Source organism: Mandrillus leucophaeus, unplaced genomic scaffold, assembly GCF_000951045.1.
Source record: "Mandrillus leucophaeus isolate KB7577 unplaced genomic scaffold, Mleu.le_1.0 Scaffold479, whole genome shotgun sequence".
NCBI classification, from domain to species: Eukaryota; Metazoa; Chordata; class Mammalia; order Primates; family Cercopithecidae; genus Mandrillus; species Mandrillus leucophaeus.
In genome coordinates this window covers 322181-343005 of record NW_012105131.1, presented here as the reverse complement: position 1 = coordinate 343005, position 20825 = coordinate 322181, and the positions used below count along the sequence as shown (strand labels likewise).

The 20825-nt window shown below is 50.9% G+C and overlaps 1 protein-coding gene across 1 annotated transcript in view; it reads right to left on the bottom strand.

Moving 5' to 3' along the window:
* CLIP2 (CAP-GLY domain containing linker protein 2) overlaps nt 1–20825 on the bottom strand; it is a 108962-nt gene that overhangs the window by 77164 nt on the left and 10973 nt on the right. Inside the window, exon 2 of the mRNA XM_011995238.1 lies at nt 12127–12683. Coding sequence (XP_011850628.1) covers nt 12127–12683 — 557 coding nt within the window. The remainder of the gene's footprint in view (nt 1–12126; nt 12684–20825) is intronic.

Sequence of the window (20825 nt, the reverse complement as noted above, 5' to 3'; positions counted from 1 at the left end):
CTTCACCTCTGTCCTGGGCTTGATCCTGTTTTCTGGATTTCCTGCCTCTTCTTTCTTAGTTTACTACTTATTTTATTTTATTTTGTTTATTTATTTTGAGACGGAGTCTCGCTCTGTTGCCCAGGCTGGAGCGCAATAGCGTGATCTCGGCTCACTGAAACCTCCGCCTCCCGGGTTCAAGCAATTCTCCAGCCTTAGCCTCCAGAGTAGCTGGGATTATAGGCATTTGTCACCATGCCCAGCTAATTTTTGTATTTTTAGTAGAGACGGGGTTTCGCCATGTTGGCCAGGCTGGTCTTGCACTTCTGACCTTAGGTGATCTGCCCTCCTTGGCCTCCCAAAGTGCTGGGATTAAGGTGTGAGCCACCACGTCCGGCCGGTTTCCTACTTATTTCAGTAGAGAACATCTTCCCACAGCTTTCTAAGAAAAGGTGCATGAGGAGGTACATTTTTGAGCTTTCTATGTCTGAAAATGTTTTATTCTTTATTCTTTTTTGTTTTTTTTGAGACTGGAATGCAGTGGCATGATCTCAGTTCACCACAACCTTGGCCTCCTGGGCAAGCGATCCTCCCACTTCAGCCTCCCATGTAGCTGGGACTACAGGCGCAGGTCACCATACCTGGCTTTTTTTTTTTTTTTTTTTTTTTTTTGTAGAGATGGGGTTTCTTCACGTTGCCCAGGCTGATCTCAAACTCCTGGGCTCAAGCAATCCAGTTGCCTCAGCCTCCCAAAGTGCTTGTCTCAGATTACAGGCGTGAGCCACCGTGCCTGGCCAAAATATTTTATTCTATCTCATTCTTTTCTTTTCTCCTTCTCTCCTTCCTTCCTTCCTCTCTCTCTCTCTCTCTCTTTCTTTCTTTCTTCTCCTTCCTCCCTCTCTCTCTCTTTCTTTTTTTGACAGGCTCTCTCTTTGTCACCCATGCTGGAGTGCAGTGGTGCAATCATGGCTCACTGCAACCTGGAACTCCTGGGTTCAAGTGATCCTCCCGCCTTGGCCTCCCAAGTACTTGGCATCCCAAGTGCTGAGATTAGAGCACACACCACGAGACCTAGCTAATTTTTAACATTTTCTGGTAGAGATGAGGTCTCACAACGTTGCCCAGCCTGGTCTTGAACTCTTGGCCTCAAACAATCTTCCTTCCTCAGCCTCCCAGAGTGCTGGAATTATAGGCATGACCCACTGTGCCTGGCTCACTCTTTTTTTTTTTTTTTTTTTAATGGAGGTGTAAATTCACATAATGTAAAATTTACCTTTTTTTTTTTTTTTGAGACGGAGTCTTGCTCTGTCGCCCAGGCTGGAGTGCAGTGGCCGGATCTCAGCTCACTGCAAGCTCCGCCTCCCGGGTTTACGCCATTCTCCTGCCTCAACCTCCCGAGTAGCTAGGACTACAGGCACCTGCCACCACGCCCGGCTAGTTTTTTGTATTTTTTTAGTAGAGACGGGGTTTCACCGTGTTAGCCAGGATAGTCTCGATCTCCTGACCTTGTGATCTGCCCGTCTCAGCCTCCCAAAGTGCTGGGATTACAGGCTTGAGCCACCACGCCCGGCCAATATTTACCATTTTAACCATCTTAAAACATACAGGGCCAAACATGGTGGCTCATGCCTGTAATCCTAGTGTTTTGGGAAGATGGGGCAGGAGGATCACTTGAGGCCAGGACTTTGAGACCGGCCTGAGCAATATAGTGGGACTTCCATCTCTACAAAAAATAAAATAAAATACAACAATAAAAAATAAATATACAGGCCAGGAACAGTGGCTTAAACCTGTAATCCCAGCACTTTGGGAGGCCAAGGTGGATGGATCATCTGAGCTCAGAAATTTGAGACCAGCCTGGACAACATGGTGAAACCCCATCTCTACTCAAAATACAAAAATTAGCTGGGCTTGGTGGCGGGCGCCTATAATCCCAGCTACTCGGGAGGCTGAGACATGAGAATCGCTTGAACCTGGGAGGCGGAGGTTGCAGTGAGCTGAGATTGCGCCATTGCACTCTAGCCTGGGTGACAGAGCCAGACTCCATCTCAAAAAATAATAAAAATAAAAACATAATTCAGTAGCTTTGAGTATATTCACTACCATCACCACCGTCTAATACCAGAACCATCATCCCAAAGAGAAGCTCCATACCCAGGAGAAATCACTGTCTATTCCATCTTTCTGGCAGCCCCTGAAAACCCTTAGTCTATTTCTAGCCTGTCTCTGTTTGGACAGATTTGCCTGTTATGGACACTTCATAGAAATGGAATCACCCAGCCGGGTGCAGTGGCTCATGCCTGTAATCCCAGCACTTTGGGAGGCCGACGCAGGTGGATCACTTGAGGTCTGGAGCTAGAGACCAGCATGGCTAACATGGGGAAACACCATCTCTACTAAAAATACGAAAAATTAGCCGGGCGTGGTGATGCACGCTTGTAATCCCAGGTACTCGGGAGGCTGAGACAGGAGAACCTGGGAGGCAGAGGTTGCAGTGAGCCGAGATTGTGCCACTGCACTCCAGCCTGGATGACAGAGTGAGACTTCGTCTAAAGAAAAAAAAAGAAAAGAAATAGAATCACACAATATGTGGCCATTTGTGTCTGGCTTTTTTCTCTTAGCATCGTGTCTTCAAGGTCCAATCATATTGCAGCAGGCATCAGTACCCCATTCTCTTCATGGCCAAATCATATTCCATGGTATGGGCAGAACACATTGTGCTTGTCCATTCATCTGTTGATGGACAATGAGGGTTGTTTCTACTTTTTGGCTATTATGAATAATGTGGCTACAAATATTCTTGTACAAGTTTTTTTTTTTATTTTTTTATTTTTTTGTACAGACGGAGTTTCACCATGTTGCTCAGGCTGGTCTCGAACTCCTGAGCTCAAGCGATCTGCCTGCCTTGGCCTCGCAAAGCACTGGGATTACAGGCATGAACCACTGCGCCTGACCTACTTACACAAGTTTTTGTGTGAACATGTGTTTTGAATTCTCTTGCTACCCTCATTCTTTTTTTAAGACACAGGGTCTCAATATGTTGCCTAGGCTGATCTCAAATTCCTGGGCTCAAGGGATCCTCCCATCTCAGCCTCCCAACACACTGGGATTACAGGCATGAGCCACGTCACCCAGCCACAAAGAGGTGCTTTGATGTGAGCCTTTTTCCATCCGCTGTCCGGGCTCCCTTTCAATCAAGAAACACCCTTATCAATCTGGGGAATTTTCTTGAATTAATTATTTGATTTTCTCCCCTCCTTTTTCGACATTCCCCTTTTCTGTAAACAGGTTCTCTAATGTTCTCTTTTGGCTCCTGTTCTTTTTTTTTTTTTTTTGAGATGGAGTCACTCTGTTCCCTGGGCTGGAGTGCAGTGGCATGATCTCGACTCACTGTAATCTCTGCCTCCCAATTCTACTGCCTCAGCCTCCCAAGTAGCTGGGATTATAGGCGGCCGCCACCACACCCGGTTAATTTTTGTACTTTTAGTAGAGATGTGGTTTCACCATGTTGGCCAGGCTGGTCTCGAACTCCTGACCTTGTGATACACCCACCTTGGCCTCCCAAAGTGCTGGGATTACAGGTGTGAGCCCCCGCCCCCGGCCTGTTTCCTTTCTGTTCTAGTTCCTGAAATATTTTCTTAACTTTATCTTTTAACACTTCCGTGCAGTTTCTTATTTCTGTGATATTTTTCATTCCCCAGAGCTTTTTGTTCACTGAATATTTATACATACATGAATATTCATGAGCATGAATATTCATACTCATATTCAGTGGCAGTTTTGTTCATATTTAATGGCTGTATCACCTTCTCTTATTTCTCAGAGGACCAGCTGTTTTCTCCAGAGAAGTTTCCTGTAATCTTCACTGTGGAGGGAGTAGCTGTGGCCGCCAGGGCTCGGGAAGCCACGTAGGGTTAGGGGGCACTTAGAATACACATGTTCGGCCGGGTGCGGTGACTCACGCCTGTAATCCTAACACTTTGGGTGGCTGAGGTGGGCAGATCATGAGGTCAGGAGATCGAGACCATCCTGGCTAACATGGTGAAACCCCATCTCTACTAAACATACAAAAAATTAGCCAGGCGTGGTGGGGCGCCTGTAATCCCAGCTACTCGGGAGGCTGAGGCAGGAGAATGGTGTGAACCCGGGAGGTGGAGCTTGCAGTGAGTAGAAAGTGCGCCACTGCACTCCAGCCTGGGCGACAGAGCAAGACTCCGTCACCCCCCAAAAAAAAAAAATTACCCATGTTCACTTCATCCTCCTTTTTCAGTCCCTCCTGCCTGGGATCCTTCTACCCAATAATTCTCTGTGATCTTCTCAGGGGGACCAAGTGTCCATACCAGACATCAGCTAGAGGAACAGTCACCAGGCAACACAGGGGCAGGGACGGGGTGGGGGATCTAAGGTGTTTTTGTTTTTGTTTTTAGAGGTAGGGTCTCCTTCTGTCACCCAGGCTGGAGTGCAGTGCTGCATTCATGGCTCACTGCAGCCTCAAACTTCTGGGCTCAAACGGTCCTCCCTCCTCAGCCTCCTGAGTAGTTGGGACTGCAGGCATGCGACGCCACACCTGAATAATTTTATTTTTTACTTTTTTAGAGACAGGGTCTCACTCTGTTGCCCAGGCTGGTCTGGAACTGCTGGGGTCAAGCAATCCTCCCACTTCAGCCTCCCAAAGTGCTTGGATTACAAGTGTGAGCCACTGTGCATGGCCAGTCTTCTTCTTCTTCTTCTTCTTTTTTTTTTTTTTTTGAGACAGTCTCACTCTGTTTCCCAGGCTGGAGTGCAGCAGTGTGATCTCAGTTCACTGCAACCTCTGCCTCCCGGGTTCAAGAGATTGTCCTGACTCAGCTACCCAAGGAGCTTGAATTACAGGCGCCCGCCACCACACCTGGCTAACTTTGGTATTTTTAGTAGAGATGGAGTTTCATCATGTTGGCCAGGCCGGTCTCGAACTCCTGGCCTCAAGTGATTAGCCCACCTTGGCCTCTCAATGTGCTGGGATTATAGGTGTGAGCCACTGTGCCCAGCTGAATCTAAAGACTTTTAAACCAATTCTGTTCCTGGCCCCAATGGCAGCCTCATTTCTAGAGGCCAATATGTGGCCAGTTACTGAACATCCAGGGTTTCTGGATGGACACTGATTGCTTCTCCTCTTTCCCCGCCACTAGCTCTTTTTTAAAAAATTTCTCTTCATAGCTGGGTGTGGTGGCCCACACCTGTAATCCCAACACTTTGGGAGACAAAGGCAGGAGAATTACTTGAGTCCAGGAGTTCAAGACCAGCCTGGGCAACACAGCAAGACTCCCCTCTCTAAAAAAATTAAGAAACTAGCTGGGTGTGGTGGCACACGCTTGTAGTCCCAACTACTCAGGAGGCTGAGTTGGGAGGATCGCTGGAACCCAGGAGTTTGAGGGTGCAGTGAGCTAGGATCATGCCACTGCACTCCAGCCTGAACAACACAGCAAGAAGCCATCTCAAAAAAAGAAAAACCCCAAACATCTCTTCAGTGTTGTTCTAGTGCAAATTCAGGAGGGACTGAAAATAAATGTGTATGTTTATTTACCATGTTTATCTGAACCGAATTCTTCCCCTCTCTCTCTCTTTCTTTTTTTCTTGAGACAGAGTCTCATTCTTATTGCCCAGGCTGGAGTACAATGGCAGGATCCCAGTTCACTGCAACCTCCGCCTCCTGGGTTCAAGCGATTCTCCTGCCTCAGCCTCCTGAGTAGCTGGGATTATAGGCACCTGCCACCACGCTTGGCTAATTTTTGTACTTTTAGCAGAGACGGGGTTTCCCCATGTTGGCCAGGCTGGTCTCAAACCCCTGACCTCAGGTGATTGACCCACTTCAGCCTCCCAAAATGCTGGGATTATAGGTGTGAGTCGCCGTGCCTGGCCTATGACTTTCTAAAATGTTAATTTCATTTTACTGCTGGACTCACTGTAATACCAGCACTTTGGGAGGCTGAGGTGGGTGGATCACTTGAGGCCAGGAGTTCAAGACCATCCTGGCAACATGAAGAAACTCTGTCTCACTAAAAAATACAAAAATTAGCCAGGTGGGTGGTGCACGCTTGTAATCCTAACTACTTGGGAGGATGAGGCATGAGAATCGCTTGAACTTGGGAGGTAGAGGTTGCAGTGAGTCGAGATCGTGCCACTGCACTCCACTCTGGGCGACAGAGCCAGACTGTCTAAAAAAAAATTTTTTTTAATAATAATTTACAAAAAATATTAAATAATAATTTATTTAATAATTAACAATAAATAAAATGTTAATTTCTCTTGACACCCCAAGTATGCCTCAAGTGTGCCTAAGTAAATCCAGCTCCCCAATTAGAACTAGTTCCTGTCCCACCATCTCCTAGGGTCAACTACGTGCGCCTGGCACATGAAAGACAAGAATTCCAAATCTGACATTTCCATGAGACGGGCACTGTTACCACATTCATGGAAGAAGAGACTGAAGTTCAGAGTAGTCAGGGAGTGAAAGCCAGGTGGATCTCTTCTTACTACACTCTGTGGCCTTCTCAATCTCAGCTGGGCTTGATTCCAGACCGGACCCCACCTTCCTTTGTCTCCTTCTTGGGTAGGGCTCTGGTGTCTCTGCCACTGAGGCCTGTCTGTGAGTCTAGGTTGGTTCTCTCTGGTCTCTGGCCTTCAGGTGGGGTTACTTTCTCAGCCCCTCCTCTCTGGCACCAGGTCTCTGCCACTCTGTCTACACAATGAGTCTTGGATCCTGCTTCTCTGTAATTCCAACCTGGAATGTCCTTTCTCTTCCCTAGCCTAAATCCTAAACTAGGCTGGGCTCGGTGGCTCATGCCTGTAATCCCAGCACTCTGGGAGGCTGAGGCAGGAGGATTGCTTGAGACTGGGAATTTGAGGCCAGCCTGAGGAACATAGCGAGACCTCCATCTCTACAAAAAATTAAAAAAATTAAAAAATTAGGCAGGCATGGTGGTGCACGTCTGTAGTCCCAGATTCTCAGGAGGCTGAGGCAGGAGGATCACTTGAGCCTAAGAGTTTGAGGCTGCAGTGAGCTATGACTGCACCACTGCACTCCATCCTGGGTGACAGAGCGAGACCTTGTCTCAAAAAAAAAAGTGCTAGGCACAGTGTCTAGTGTGAGGTATGTACCTAGAAAGCAATGTGTCAACCATAGGATGCAATCTACTTAAAGATTGAGAAGTCAAGGTCAAGGTAGCCCAGCCCCCTTGCTGCTGCCAACCCTGCAGACAGGCCAGGTCTTAGCAGACACTTCTAGAGCAGTGGCAGTGTCCACCTCGTGCCCCTCTCTTGCACACCACACCCTGAGATGGTCAGAAGCTCCCACACCCTGCAGGGAGAGCAGGTACAGGGGGAATGCCAGGCAGGATCAAACTGGCCTCAAACCTGCTGCTCCCCAATCCAGCGAGCAATCTAGGCTGGTCGGTAACCCCCAGAGCCTCCACCACTTCCCGCCCTAGCAGGGTCACAGGCCCATGCCCAGGGCACTCCCACGGTATTAGTCAGACTGTGCACAGTCATAGCTCCTTGCAGACTATGACGCATTCTCACATCCACCAGTTCTCTCTCTCCTTTTTTTTTTGAGACAGCATCTCACTCTGTTGCCCTGGCTGGAGTGCAGTGGTCTGATCATGGCTCACTGCAGGCTTGACTCCCTAAGCTCAAGTGATCCTCCCATCTCAGCCTCCCTAGTAGCTGGGAGCATACGCATGCACTGCCATACCTGGCTTTTTTCTTTTTTTTTTTTTTTGTATTTTTAGTAGAGACAGGGTCTTGCTACATTGCCCAGGCTGGTTTCCAACTCCTAACCTTGACTGATCTGCCTGTCTTGGCCTCCCAAAGTGCTGAGATTACAGGCGTGAGCCACCGTGCCCGGCTGCCATCAGCTCTCTTAATGCTCCCCAAAAAAGCATAGAACAAAACAAGAGTGCTGGGCCATGGCCATTTTGCTGAACGCACACATGGCAAGTGAATCAATGAATGAATGAGGATGAGGCTCTATAAGTGACTTGTCCAATAACACAGACCCGGGCCTGATTTCCCTGCTGTGCCCACCCCCAGCAGGTGCCCTCAGACCCCGGAGATCCTGAAGGACAGGTCAGGGAGACTAAGCCGTTTGCCCGGGTCCTGTTGGCTGGGTTTGGCTTTCCTGGGAACCACAAGAGGAAGAGCAGAGTGACAGTCCCAAAACAAGTTCTTTGGACAGGATGGTGCAGGGGGCCAGGAGTCCAGCCTCCTTCCTGGGCACTGCTGTCCCTGCTCCAGTCTGGTCTTTTTTTTTTTTTTTTTAAGATGGAGTCTTGCTGTGTTGCCCAGGCTGGAATGCAGTTGCACCCTCTCGGCTTACTGCAACCTCCACCTCTCAAGTTCAAGTGATTCTCCTGCCTCAACCTCCTGAGTAGCTAGGATTACAGGTGCCCGTCACCATGTATTTTTTAGTAGAGATGGGGTTTCCCCATGGTGCCCAGGCTGGTCTCAAACTCCTGACCTCAGGTGATCTGCCTACCTTGGCCTCCCAAAGTGCTGGGATTACAGGTGTGAGCCACCACACCCGGCCCCTGCTCCACTCTTGCCCCCTCCGATCCCATCCCCACCAAGCAGCAGGTGCGATGTCCTTAACCCAGGAATCCATCACGTGGCTGCAGCTTCCACGGCTACCTCGACTCTTATAGCAAAGACCCAGCTCCATCCCAGACTCCTGGCCCTGTGGGGTCACCCAGGTCAGACTCTGGGATGTGATCTTTCCCTGGCTTCCCCCACTGACCACTCAGCCTCCCTGCTCTTTTCAGTTTTTTTTTTTTTCTAGTCTCGCTCTGTCACCCAGGCTGGAGTGCAATGGCACTATATCGGCTCGCTGCAATCTCCACCTCCCAGGTTCAAGCGATTCTCCTGCCTCAGCCTCTCGAGTAGCTCAGGCTACAGGCACCCACCACCACACCCGGCTAATTTTTGTATTTTTAGTAGAGAGGGGGTTTCACCGTACTGGTGAGGATGGTCTCAAACTCCTGGCCTCAGGTGATCTACCTGCCTCGGCCTCCCAAAGTGCTGGGATTACAGGTGTGACCCACCGCGCCGGGCCTCTTCTCACAGTTTCTCTAGTCTCTCAGCCCACAGGTCTCTGCCTGGCATGATGTTCTGGCCCCACATCACTAGGCCGATGCCAGGCCATTCCCTAAGTTCTGCCCTCACACCATTCCTCGGGGCAACGTCCCCACCAGGCCAGGCTCTGAGAGCACCACGGCACACTTGGCAGACTCTTACAAGGAGACACTAATATCCGTGGTCACTGGCCTCGTGGTCTGTCTCCTGTAAGCTGGAGATGGCTGGAGGGCAGGGACCACATCTGGCCACGCTCACCACCAGGTCACCCAGGGGAAGTTCTGTCCAGGGGAACCAGGCTAGCAAAGGCGTGGTGCCAGGTATGGTGGCATGGGCCTGTAGTCCCAGCTTCTTGGGAGGCTGAGGCAGGAGGATTGCTTGAGACCAAGTTTGAGGCTGCCGTGAGCTATGACTGCACCACTGCACCCCATCCTGGGCAACAGAACAAGACCCTGTTTAAAAAAAAAAAAAAAAAAAAAGCAGAGCCCTCACCCTGGCCAGGGCAGAGAGGGACACAGCTCAGTGGGCAGGCACTTGTCACTTGTCACTTCAGACAAGTTATTAAACTTTCCTGAGGCTGGGCGCGGTGGCTCACTCTTGTAATCCCACCACTTTGGGAGGCCGAGATGGGCAGGTCAAGAGATCAAGACCATCCTGGCCAACATGGTGAAACCCCACCTCTACTAAAAATATAAACAATTAGCTGGGCATGGTGGCACGTGCCTGTAGTCCTAGCTACTCGCGAGGCTGAGGCAGGAGGATTGCTTGAACCTGGGAGGCAGAGGTTGCAGTGAGCTGAGATCGCGCCACTGCGCTCCAGCCTGGCGACAGAGCGAGACTAGAAAACAAAACAAAACAAAACAAAACAACCTCCCTGAGCCTCAGTTTCCCCATCCATAAAGTAAGGATGATAAAACCACATCACAGCACTGGCTTGAGGATTCAACAGGGCCATGGGTGTAAACATCTCCTCTCATTCCCCTGCCCACAACCCCAAAGGCTCTTTCCAGAAACCTCCAGGAGAAACCTTTGCCAGGTTCTCAGAGCAGGGAGGGAGGACCCTAGGCAGTAATACTCTTTGGGGGTCCCTGCTCTGGGTCCCCAGACCCCCTGCCCTTCTCCACTCGACTTTGGAGCTCCAAGCCTGTGCTCCCCACCTTGGGTTGGAATGACTTCCTACCTTCCCCCAGGAAGCCTTGCAGAACGGACACAGGGACCCCTGCCCCACCGACAGCTCCTCATACCCCAGGCCCAGAAGGCCCCATCAGGGACTTCCTTGTACCCTGTGAGTCTCTTCCCAATGCTGTGGTCCCAGGCGTAGGGTTAGCCCAAGGCCACCACAGCCTGGTTGGACAGGAAAACACAGCCCTGTCCCGTCCACCTGACCACCACCAACCCAGGTCACTGCTGTATTCATACTCCAGAAGACTTGGGGGTCACTGACCCCTTTCCAACCTGGCCCTAACAGCTGGGACTAGTGGAGAAGAGGCACCCCTGGCAGGAAGCTGTCAGCTCCAGCGACCCAATTCTCTCAACTTCAACAACACTGATCACTCGGGTTGTAGCTGATAAGGTGTCTGCACCTCCTGGCCCTGGGCAAGGGGTTATTACCATTATTATTATTATTGTGTTTTTGAGACAGAGTCTCATTCTATCACCCAGGCTGGAGTGCAGTGGTGTGATCTCAGCTCACTGCAATCTCTCCCTCCTGGGTTCGAGTGATTCTCCCGCCTCAGCTTCCCAAGTAGCTGGGATTACAGGCATGGGCCACTATGCCCAGCTAATTTTTGCGTGTGCACTATAGGCACACGCCATCACAGCTGGCTAATGTTTGTATTTTTAGTAGAGATGGTGTTTCGCCATGTTGGCTAGGCTGGTCTCAAAATCCTGACCTCAGGTGATCTGCCCGCCTTGGCCTCCCAAAGTGCTGGGATTACAGGTGTGAGACACCATGCCTGGCCTTATTATTATTATTATTATTATTATTATTATTATTGAAACAGAGTCTGGCTCTGTCACCCAGGCTAGAGTGTGTGGCACCACCTTGGCTCACTGCAACCTCTAACTCCCAGGATGAAGCCATCCTCCCACCACAGCCTCCTGAGTAGCTGGGAGTACAGGGCCATGCACCATGCCCGGCTAATTTTTTTTGTATTTTTTTGTAAAGACAGGGTCTCACTATGTTGCCTAGGCTGGTCTTGAACTACTGGGCTCAAGTGATCCTCCCACCTCAGCCTCCCAAAGTGCTAGGATTACAAGCATGAATCACTGTGCCTGGCCAGGACCAGGGGTCTTGAGAACATCTAGTTCCCAGCCTTTTCCAGTACATGCCTGGCACGTGCATGTGGATGAGTTGGATCAGTAGATAATATCAATAATGGCCAAAATGTATGTGGTACGTAGTATTAGGCACTGTCTAAAATGAGTGATACATTTTAATGCATCTCCAACTACGACTGAAATATGATTAAAATTCCCATTTTGGTGGGGCACGGTGGCTCACACCTGTAATCCCAGCACTTTGGGAGGCCAAGGCGGGTGGATCACCCGAGGTCGGGAGTTCGAGACCAGCATGGTCAACATGGTGAAACCCTGTCTCTACTAAAATACAAAAATTAGCTGGGCATGGTGGCCCATGCCTGTAATCCCAGCTACTTGAGAGGCTGAGGCAGGAGAATCACTTGAACCCGGGAGGTGGAGGTTGCAGCCGGCTGAAATCATGCCACTGCACTCCAGCCTGGATGACAAGAGCAAAACTCCATCTCAAAAAAAAAAAAAAAAAAAAAAAAAAATCCCATTTTACCGATAGAAAGAGTGAGGCCCAGAGAGTTTAAGACACTTGCCCAGGGTCACACAGCAACAGTCTCCTGTCTTGTCACTCTGTATGGTCCTGATGAGGAATGGGTATCCCAGGCTGGACCCTGTCCGAGACCCCTTTGAGTCCCTACACTGCCCAGCCCGGGGGGGCCAGCTCGGCCAAGTGAGGCGGAGCAGGGGAGGGAAGGGAGGCTGGGCCCAGAGCCCAGTACTGCTGGCACTCACCAGCACACGGTCTCCCAGGCGCAGATCCTTGTCGCCCCGCTTCACAGAGCCGCTGTCGGAAAGGTTGGAGCCCGACTCGTTGCCCGTCTTCACGGAGCTGTTGAGGACGCTTTCCCGCAGGGGGATGACGCGGCTGGTCAGCGGGGGTGTGGCCGTGCCCGAATGCAATGACAGGTTCTGGGCAGTCAGTGACTCCACGGAGTGGGCATCACTCCCCGAGCCCTCGGCCGTGGGCTGCCGGGTCAGCTTGGAGGGCCGCGTGAAGATACCCTGGAGGGCCGGGCACTCGAAGTAGCGCACGCCGCCCACCGCGCCATCGTTCTTGCCCACCGGGTCGTCCAGCACCACGCCGGCCCACTGGCCCGGTGCGAACTGCGTCTCCCCCAGGTACTGCACCACGCCTGGCTTCACGCCATTCACCCACACCCGCTCGCCCACCACAAAGTCCCCCAGGAAGTCATCCCCCACTTCCGCCGCCTTGGGGCCCGGCTTCTCGGGGGCAGCAGCTGCGGCCGGGGAGGAGGAGGGTCCGGATGACTGCTTGTGCAGCGGGGAGCCTGCAGAGAAGGAGAGGCAGAGGGAAAGAGGTGGCTGTTAGGGCTGGCGTGGAACTGGCCCCTGGGTGGCCCCAGGTGCACAGAGTCTAGGGTTGGGAGGTGGCTGATTTGTATTTTTGGGTAGAGAAGGAGTTTCACCATGTCGGCCAGGCTGGTCTCAAACTCCTGACCTCAAGTAATCCGCCTGCCTTGGCTTCCCAAAGTGCTGGGATTATAGGCATGAGGCACCACACCTAACCCTTATTTATTTGTTTTTTGAGACAGGGTCTTGCTCTGTCACCTAGACTAGAGTGCATCGGCGAGATCATGGCTCACTGCAGCCTTGACTTCCTGGGCTCCAGCGATGCTCCCACCTCAGCCTCCTGAGTAGCTGAAATCACAGACACCTGCCACTACACTGGGCTAATTTTTGTATTTTTTGTAGAGATGAGGTCTTGCCATGGAAACCAAGGCAGGAATGGTTGGCTGTGTGGTCTTGGGCCGGTCCTCCTCAGGTCTCCCCCTACTCCTCCAGCCCTCCAGAGCGTCCCCAGGAAAGTATGCCCTCAGAAGCAACGTTTCCAGGCTGGGCGCAGTGCCTCACGCCTGAAATCCCAGCACTTCAGGAGGCCGAGGCAGGCAGATCACCTGAGATCAGGAGTTCCAGACTAGCCTGACCAATATGGTGAAACCCTGTCTCTACTAAAAATAAAATAATTAGCCGGGTGTGGCCGGGCGCAGTAGCTCAAGCCTGTAATCCCAGCACTTTGGGAGGCTGAGGCGGGCAGATCACGAGGTCAGGAGATCGAGACCATCCTGGCTAACACGGTGAAACCCCGTCTCCACTAAAAAAAATACAAAAAAACTAGCCAAGCGAGGTGGCAGGCGCCTGTAGTCCCAGCTACTCGGGAGGCTGAGGCAGGAGAATGGCATAAACCCGGGAGTTGGAGCTTGCAGTGAGCCGCAATCTGGCCACTGCACTCCAGCCTGGGCGACAGAGCTAGACTCCGTCTCAAAAAAAAAAAAAATTAGCCGCGTGTGGTGGCGGGCACCTGTAATCCCAGCTACTCAGGAGGCTGAGGTGGGAGGATCACTTGAACCTAGGAGGTGGAGGTTGCAGTGAGCTGAAATCATACCACTTTACTCCAGCCTGGGGGAAAGAGAAAGACTTCATCTCAAAAACAAAAACAAAAACAAAAAAACAAAAGCAAAACAAACACAGAAGCAATGGCTTTCCACTTCTCAAGGGAACTGTAAGTCCCGGGCCAGGGATGAACCCATTCTCAAAGATTATAAGCCACCTCCCCAGCTGGGCACGGTGGCTCAAGCCTGTAATCCCAGCACTTTGGGAGGCCGAGACGGGTGGATCACGAGGTCAGGAGATCGAGACCATCCTGGCTAACACAGTGAAACCCCGTCTCTACTAAAAAAATACAAAAAAACTAGCCAGGCAAGGTGGCGGGCGCCTGTAGTCCCAGCTACTCGGGAGGCTGAGGCAGGAGAATGGCCTGAACCCGGGAGGCGGAGCTTGCAGTGAGCTGAGATCCGGCCACTGCACTCCAGCCAGGGGGACAGAGTGAGACTCCATCTCAAAAAAAAAAATAAAAATAAAAAAATAAGCCACCTCCCCACCGGGTGGGCTCAGGCCCTCAGCTGTTGACCTGAGACCCCCTGTGGCCCCATGTGTGACCCAGGTGTTGTGCAAGTGGTCCCCGAGACCCCCATCCTCGCCCTCAGACAGTTACAAGGCACACAAAAGGCTCCCAGCCTATTTTCTAATAGAGGGACACAGCCACAGACTTCTTGCATAAAGATGTCCCCTTCTGTCTCTCTTGGGACAGAAAAGAAAACCCTCCTGACTCTCTCCTGGGCGCCCCCCTCTCTCCCCTCCCCAAGCTGCAGCCCAGCCTAAGGCCTCAGGGTCCACAGACCCAGGAAGGTGGAAAGGTGGCTAGGTTTGGTGGCTCATGCCTGTAATCCCAGCATTTTGGGAGGCTGAGGCAGGTGTATCACCTGAAGTCAGGAGCTCAAGACCAGCCTGGCCAACATGGTGAAACTCCATCTCTACTGAAAATACAAAAAAATTAGCAGAACGTAGTGGTGGGTGCCTATAATCCCAGCTACTCAGGAGGCTAAGACAGGAGAATCGCCTGAACCCGGGAGGCAGAGGTTGCAGTGAACTGAGACAGCACCACTGACTCCAGCCTGGGTGACAAAGTGAGACTCCATCTCAAAAACACAAACAAACAAAACAAAACAAAACAAACAAAAAACAACCATAGTAATCACAGGCTTGCATGAGGCTCCGTGCTAAGAGCTTAAGATACGATAGCTCATCTGATCCCCAACTGCCCCCATTTCACAGATGAGAAAACTGAGGCTCAGAGATACAAGGTGCTTCACCTGAGCTCCCAGACAATAGGCAGCAGAGCTGATTTGGTTTGGCTGTGTCCCCACCCAAATCTCATCTTGAATTGAAGCTCCCATAATTCCCACATGTTTTGGGAGGTACACAGTGGGAGCTGAATGAATCATGGGGGTGGTTTTCCCATACTGTTGTCGTGGTAGTGAATAAGTCTCACAAGATCTGGTGATTTTATAAGACGGTCTCCCCTTCCACTTGGCTCTCATTCTCTCTTGTCTGCTGCCATGTAAGACGTGCCTTTTGCCTTCTGCCACTATTGTGAGGCCTCCCCGGCCACATGGAACTGTGAGTCCATTAAACTTCTTTTTCTTTATAAATTACCCAGTCTCGTGCCAAGCACAGTGGCTCATGCCTATAATCCCAGCACTTTGGGGGGCAGATCACTTGAGGTCAGGAGTTTGAGACCAGCCTGGCCAACATGGGGAAACCCCGTCTCTACTGAAAATACAAAAATTAGGCTGGGTGCGGTGGCTCAAGCCTGTAATCCCAGCACTTTGGGAGGCCAAGACGGGCGGATCACGAGGTCAGGAGATCAAGACCGTCCTGGCTAACACAGTGAAACCCCGTCTCTACTAAAAAATACAAAAAACTAGCTGGGCGAGGTGGCGGGCACCTGTAGTCCCAGCTACTCGGGAGGCTGAGGCAGGAGAATGGCGTAAATCCGGGAGGCGGAGCTTGCAGTGAGCCGAGATCCGGCCACTGCACTCCAGCCTGGGCGACAGAGCGAGACTCCACCTCAAAAAAAAAAAATAGCCAAGAGTGGTGGCATATGCCTGTAGTCCCAGCTACTTGGGAGGCTGAGGCACGAGAATAGCTTGAACCCAGGAGGCAGAAGTTACAGTGAGCAGAGATGGCACCACTGCACTCCAGCCTGGGTGATAGAGCAAGACCCTATCTCAAGAAATGAAAAGAAAAGAAAAGAAAAGAGAAAGAAAATAAAATAATCCAGGCACAGTGGCTTACAACTGTAATCCCAGCACTTTGGGAGGTCGAGGCAGGCAGATCACTTGAGTCCAGGAGTTCAAGACCAACCTCGGCAACACAGCAAGATTCCCATCTCTTAAAAATAAATAAATAAATAAAATAAACTGGGTGCAGTGGTACAGCCTCTAATCCCAGCTACTTGGGAAGCTGAGACAGGAGGATGACTTGACCCCAGGAGGTCAAGACCAGTGTGGGCAACATAGCAAGACCCTGTCTCTATAAAAAACAAATATAATATATAACAAAATAAAATAATTAAAATAGCATCTACATTTATGAAGTGCCAACTGCATGTTCCTCAATGGACAGAGCACTTTTTTTTTTTTTTGAGTCGGAGTCTCACTCTGTTGCCCAGGCTGGAGTACACTGGTGCAATCTCAGCTCACTCCAACCTCCGCTCCCTGAGTTCAAGTGATTCTCCTGCCTCAGCTTCTTAAGTAGCTGGGATTACAGGCATGCACCACCATGCCGGGCTATTCATTATAAGAACACATCATATTTTTACCTTGCAGATTTGGAAACAGGGTAAGGTCATCCAGGCCGAGTAGGACACCCAGCTGGTCTGGCTTCAGAACCCTCCCTCTTTTGTTTTTTTGAGACAGAGTCTCACTCTGTTGCCCAGGCTGGAGTCCCCAGGTTGGAGTGCAATGGCGCAATCTCTGCTCACCACAACCTTCGCCTCCCAGGTTCAAGAAATTCTCATGCCTCAGCCTCCTGTGTAGCCAGGATTATAGGTGTGCGCCAGCACGCCAGGCTATTTTTTTTTTTTTTAATTGGAGATGGGGTTTTGCCATGTTGGCCAGGCTGGTCTCAAACTCCTGGCCTCAAGTGATCCTCCTGCCTTGGCCTCCCACAGTGCTGGGATTATAGGCGTGAGCTACCATGCCGAGCCAGAACCATTCGTCTTGACCACATGCACAGTGGGTGCCTGGCAGGCGCCAGCTCCTACCCCATATCCATTTCTAGGGCACTTTCCTATGCAGACAGAGAGCTCTGTGACCTCTGCTAACTGAACAGAACCGCTGTAGCCCAGCTAAGATCTGTTTCTACCCGCCCTCCGTGCTTAGAGCCCAGAGAAGGGTCCCTAGGTCGAAGGTGACCCAGCATGGCTATTCTTGGTGAGAAGCTGCCTGCTCAGCTGTCCTTGTTCCCAGCTGTCCCGGCCCAGGCGGACCCTCAGGTAATCTCTCCCCAACTACCTCCCCTCCCAGGGGTCACAGGCCCAGGGTCCAGCTGTTTCAACAGCTGCAAAAATCCAAGCCACGAGCCCATGGCAACTGCACGTGGTACTTCGCTTCATTCTTCCTCTCAGTAGTGGGACCCTCAGCTGCCCCCGCATCACAGGGACAAAACCCTCATCAAATTCCATGCATGCTGAGACATTTTCAGTTTCCTGCAGTTGGGAAACCATGGGAAATTCCCTGTCTCTCCAGGGAGTCATCAGGGACACACTGGCTTGGCCGGGGCAAGCCAAGTCTGTGCCTTCCCAGATGGGTGCCTCAGTTTCCGCATGACATAACAAAGGACCAGGTCAGAAATAGCTAAGGTCCTTCCCAGCACTGACATTCACCATGTCCTAAGACTCCTCCCAGGGGAGCCGACGTATGTACAATGGAGTTTTTGAAACCTGGTTAACAGGTGCTTCCTCGGTCCATATCCTCACAGGCCAGTCAAAGGCAAGCTGTTTGGGAGCTCCCTACGGGCACAGCCTGGGCCTCACTGCCCTCCAAGTTCCCCAGCAAACCCGCATGAAGGCAAAGAGCCGCTACTGACTTCCAGCTGGGCCCAGCAACACAGACTTAAACCTCACATGAGGCTGGGCGCCATGGCTCACGTCTGTAATCCCAACACTTTGGGAGTCTGAGACAGGAGGATCGCTTGAGGCCAGGAGTTTGAGACCAGCCTGGGTAACACAGTGAGACCCTGTCTCTACAAAAAATACAAAAATTAGCCAGACATGGTGGCTTGCTCCTGTAGTCCCAGCTACTTGGGAGGCTGAGGCAGGAGGATTGCTTGAGCCCAGGGAATGGGAGCTTCAGTGAGCCATGATCGTACCACTGCACTCCAGCCTGGGAGACAGAGTGAAGCCTCATCTCTAAAATAATCAAAATAGGCCAGGCACGATGGCTCATGCCTGTAATCCTATCACTTTGGTCACTTTGGGAGGCCAAGGTGGGTGGATCACTTGAGGTCGGGAGCTCAAGAGCAGCCTGGCCAACATGGTGAAACCCCGTCTCTACTAAAAATACCATAATTTGCTGTGTATGGTGGTGGGTGTCTATGATCCAAGCTACTTGGGAGGCTGAGGCAGGAGAATCGCTTGAACCCGGGAGGTGGAGGTTTCAGTGAGCCGAGATCATGCCACTGCACTCCAGCCTGGATGACAGAGTGAGACTGTCTCAAAAAAAAAAAAAATTTAAATTAACCTCCTACATGCAGTTGATTTATTCCCTAGATAGTGATTCCTGCCCAGACAAGAACCACAAAGGAATTTACTGCAAGTTTCAAGTTCAAAGCATGACAAGGGCCTAAGGACACGGTGCAGGTGGCTGCAGCTGGTGGTGTGGTCCTGCAGCTGGTGGGGATAACCAGGGCGCCCAGATGACGCATTCTCCCCTCCGCCTGCAAGGACGCGGGTCCTGCCCTGCCTGGGGATGGGGGGCTGGCCTTCTGCATACCTGCTCAATCAGGAAGGGACCCCTTCTAGGTGCCAGACCTACTAGGTGCCAGACCCTGTGTCAGACACTGTGGACAACAGGCATGGCCAAACAGGGCCTGGCAAGGGGGTGGAGTGGGGGTGCCAGCAGCTACAATTCGGCCTCCCAAAGTGCTGGGATTACAGGTGTGAGCCATGGTGCCCAGCCAGCAATCTAGTATGTTTTAAAAGAAAAACTAAAATAAGGAATGCGCTCTTTAGCCTATTTCCCAAGGAAATAATTTAGAAAGGAAAAAACTGACTCACTATCTTGACCTTCACAAAAATAAAAAACTGAATCTAAGTGCCTCCAAACCGAGGAGCAGTTACATAAATTATGATCACGTCATTCAGATTATTAAGCAACCTTTAAAACATTATTTGTCCAGGTTATGTGGGACAGTGTTTATGATGTGATTCTTGGTGACACAGCAGAGTTCAGGAACTTCCCCACATCTAGCACAGGGCTCAGTGGCCTGGGGGTGGGGGAAGAGGAATAGGGAACAACAAAATATGAATCAGTTAAGAAACACCGGCTGGGCGTTGTGGCTCACACCTGTAATCCCAGCACTTTGGGAGGCCGAGGCAGGCAGATCACCTGAGGTCAGGAGTTTGAGACCAGCCTGGTCAACATGGCGAAACCCCGTCTTTACTAAAAATACAAAAATTAGCAAGGCATGATGGCACATGCCTATAATCCCAGCTACTCGGAAGGCTGAGGAAGGAGAATTGCTTGAACCTGGGAGGTGGAGGTTGCAGTGAGCCAAGGTCGTGCCACTGCACTCCAGCCTGGGTGATGGGAGCAAGACGCCATCTCAAAAAAATAAATAAATAAAAAGAAAGAAAGAAAGAAAAGAAAAGAAACACCAAGAGGAAGCTAGGCACGGTGGCTCAAGCTGTAGTCCCAGCTACTCAGGAGGGTGAGGCAGGAGGATTGCTTGAGGCCAGGAGTTCAAGACCAGCCTGGGCAACATACAGAGATCTCATATAGAAATAATAGAAAATAAAAAATAGCCAGGTGCAGTGGCTCACATCTGTAATTGCAGCGCTTTGGGAGGCCAAGGCAGGCAGATGGCTTGAGGTCAGGAGTTCGAGACCAGCCTGGCCAACATGGTGAAACCCTGTCTCCACTAAAAATACAAAAATTAGTCAGTGCGGTGGCGCACACTTATAATCCCAGTTACTCGGGAGGCAAGGCAGGAGAATTGCTTGAACCCAGGAGGCGGAGGTTGCAGTGAGCTGAGATCATGCCATTGCACTCCAGCCTGGGTCACAGAGCAAGACTCTGTCTCAAATAATTAATAAATAAATAAGTAAATAAATAAAATAACCGAGAGGGACCTTGCAGGGACCGACAGACAACGTTGACATGTCATGAAGTGAGATGTGTGATGAACTCAGCCCTCTGCCCCAATGGTTTGGCGGCAGATAAAAAAGTATCCTCTGCTAGGACCTGGTCCCTCCCTAAATGTTCCACAGAACATAGCTTCACAGTCTGTTCCTAGGTATTATGAAAACAAACAACAATTTAACCTCCAAGTTCAAATAAGCTTGAGAAACAGCAACTTCAACAAAGTGAAGGCTACTTGTCTGCAGGACTTTTCAGAGCCTTTGATGTGCCAATGAGCAGCACTGTGACCGCAAAGGAGGGGCTATAATAAGGTGACCACATGATTTAACATTCAAACCCGGGTGCTTCTGGGAGTGAGAGGTGCTCTTAATATAGCATCACGCTGGTCAGGTGCGGTGGCTCATGTCTGTTATCCCAGCACTCTGGGCGGCCGAGGTGGGAGGATCACTTGAGCTCAGGAGGCAACAAAATAATACAATAATGGCCCAGCGCAGTGGCTCACGCCTGTAATCCCAACACTTTGGGGGGCCGAGGCGGGCAGATCACAAGGTTAGGAGATCGAGACCATCGAGACCATCCTGGTTAAAATGGTGAAACCTCGTTTCTACTAAAAAAAAAAAATACAAAAAAAAAAATTAGCCAGGCATGATGGCGGGTGCCTGTAGTCCCAGCTACTCGGGAGGCTGAGACAGGAGAATGGCGGGAACC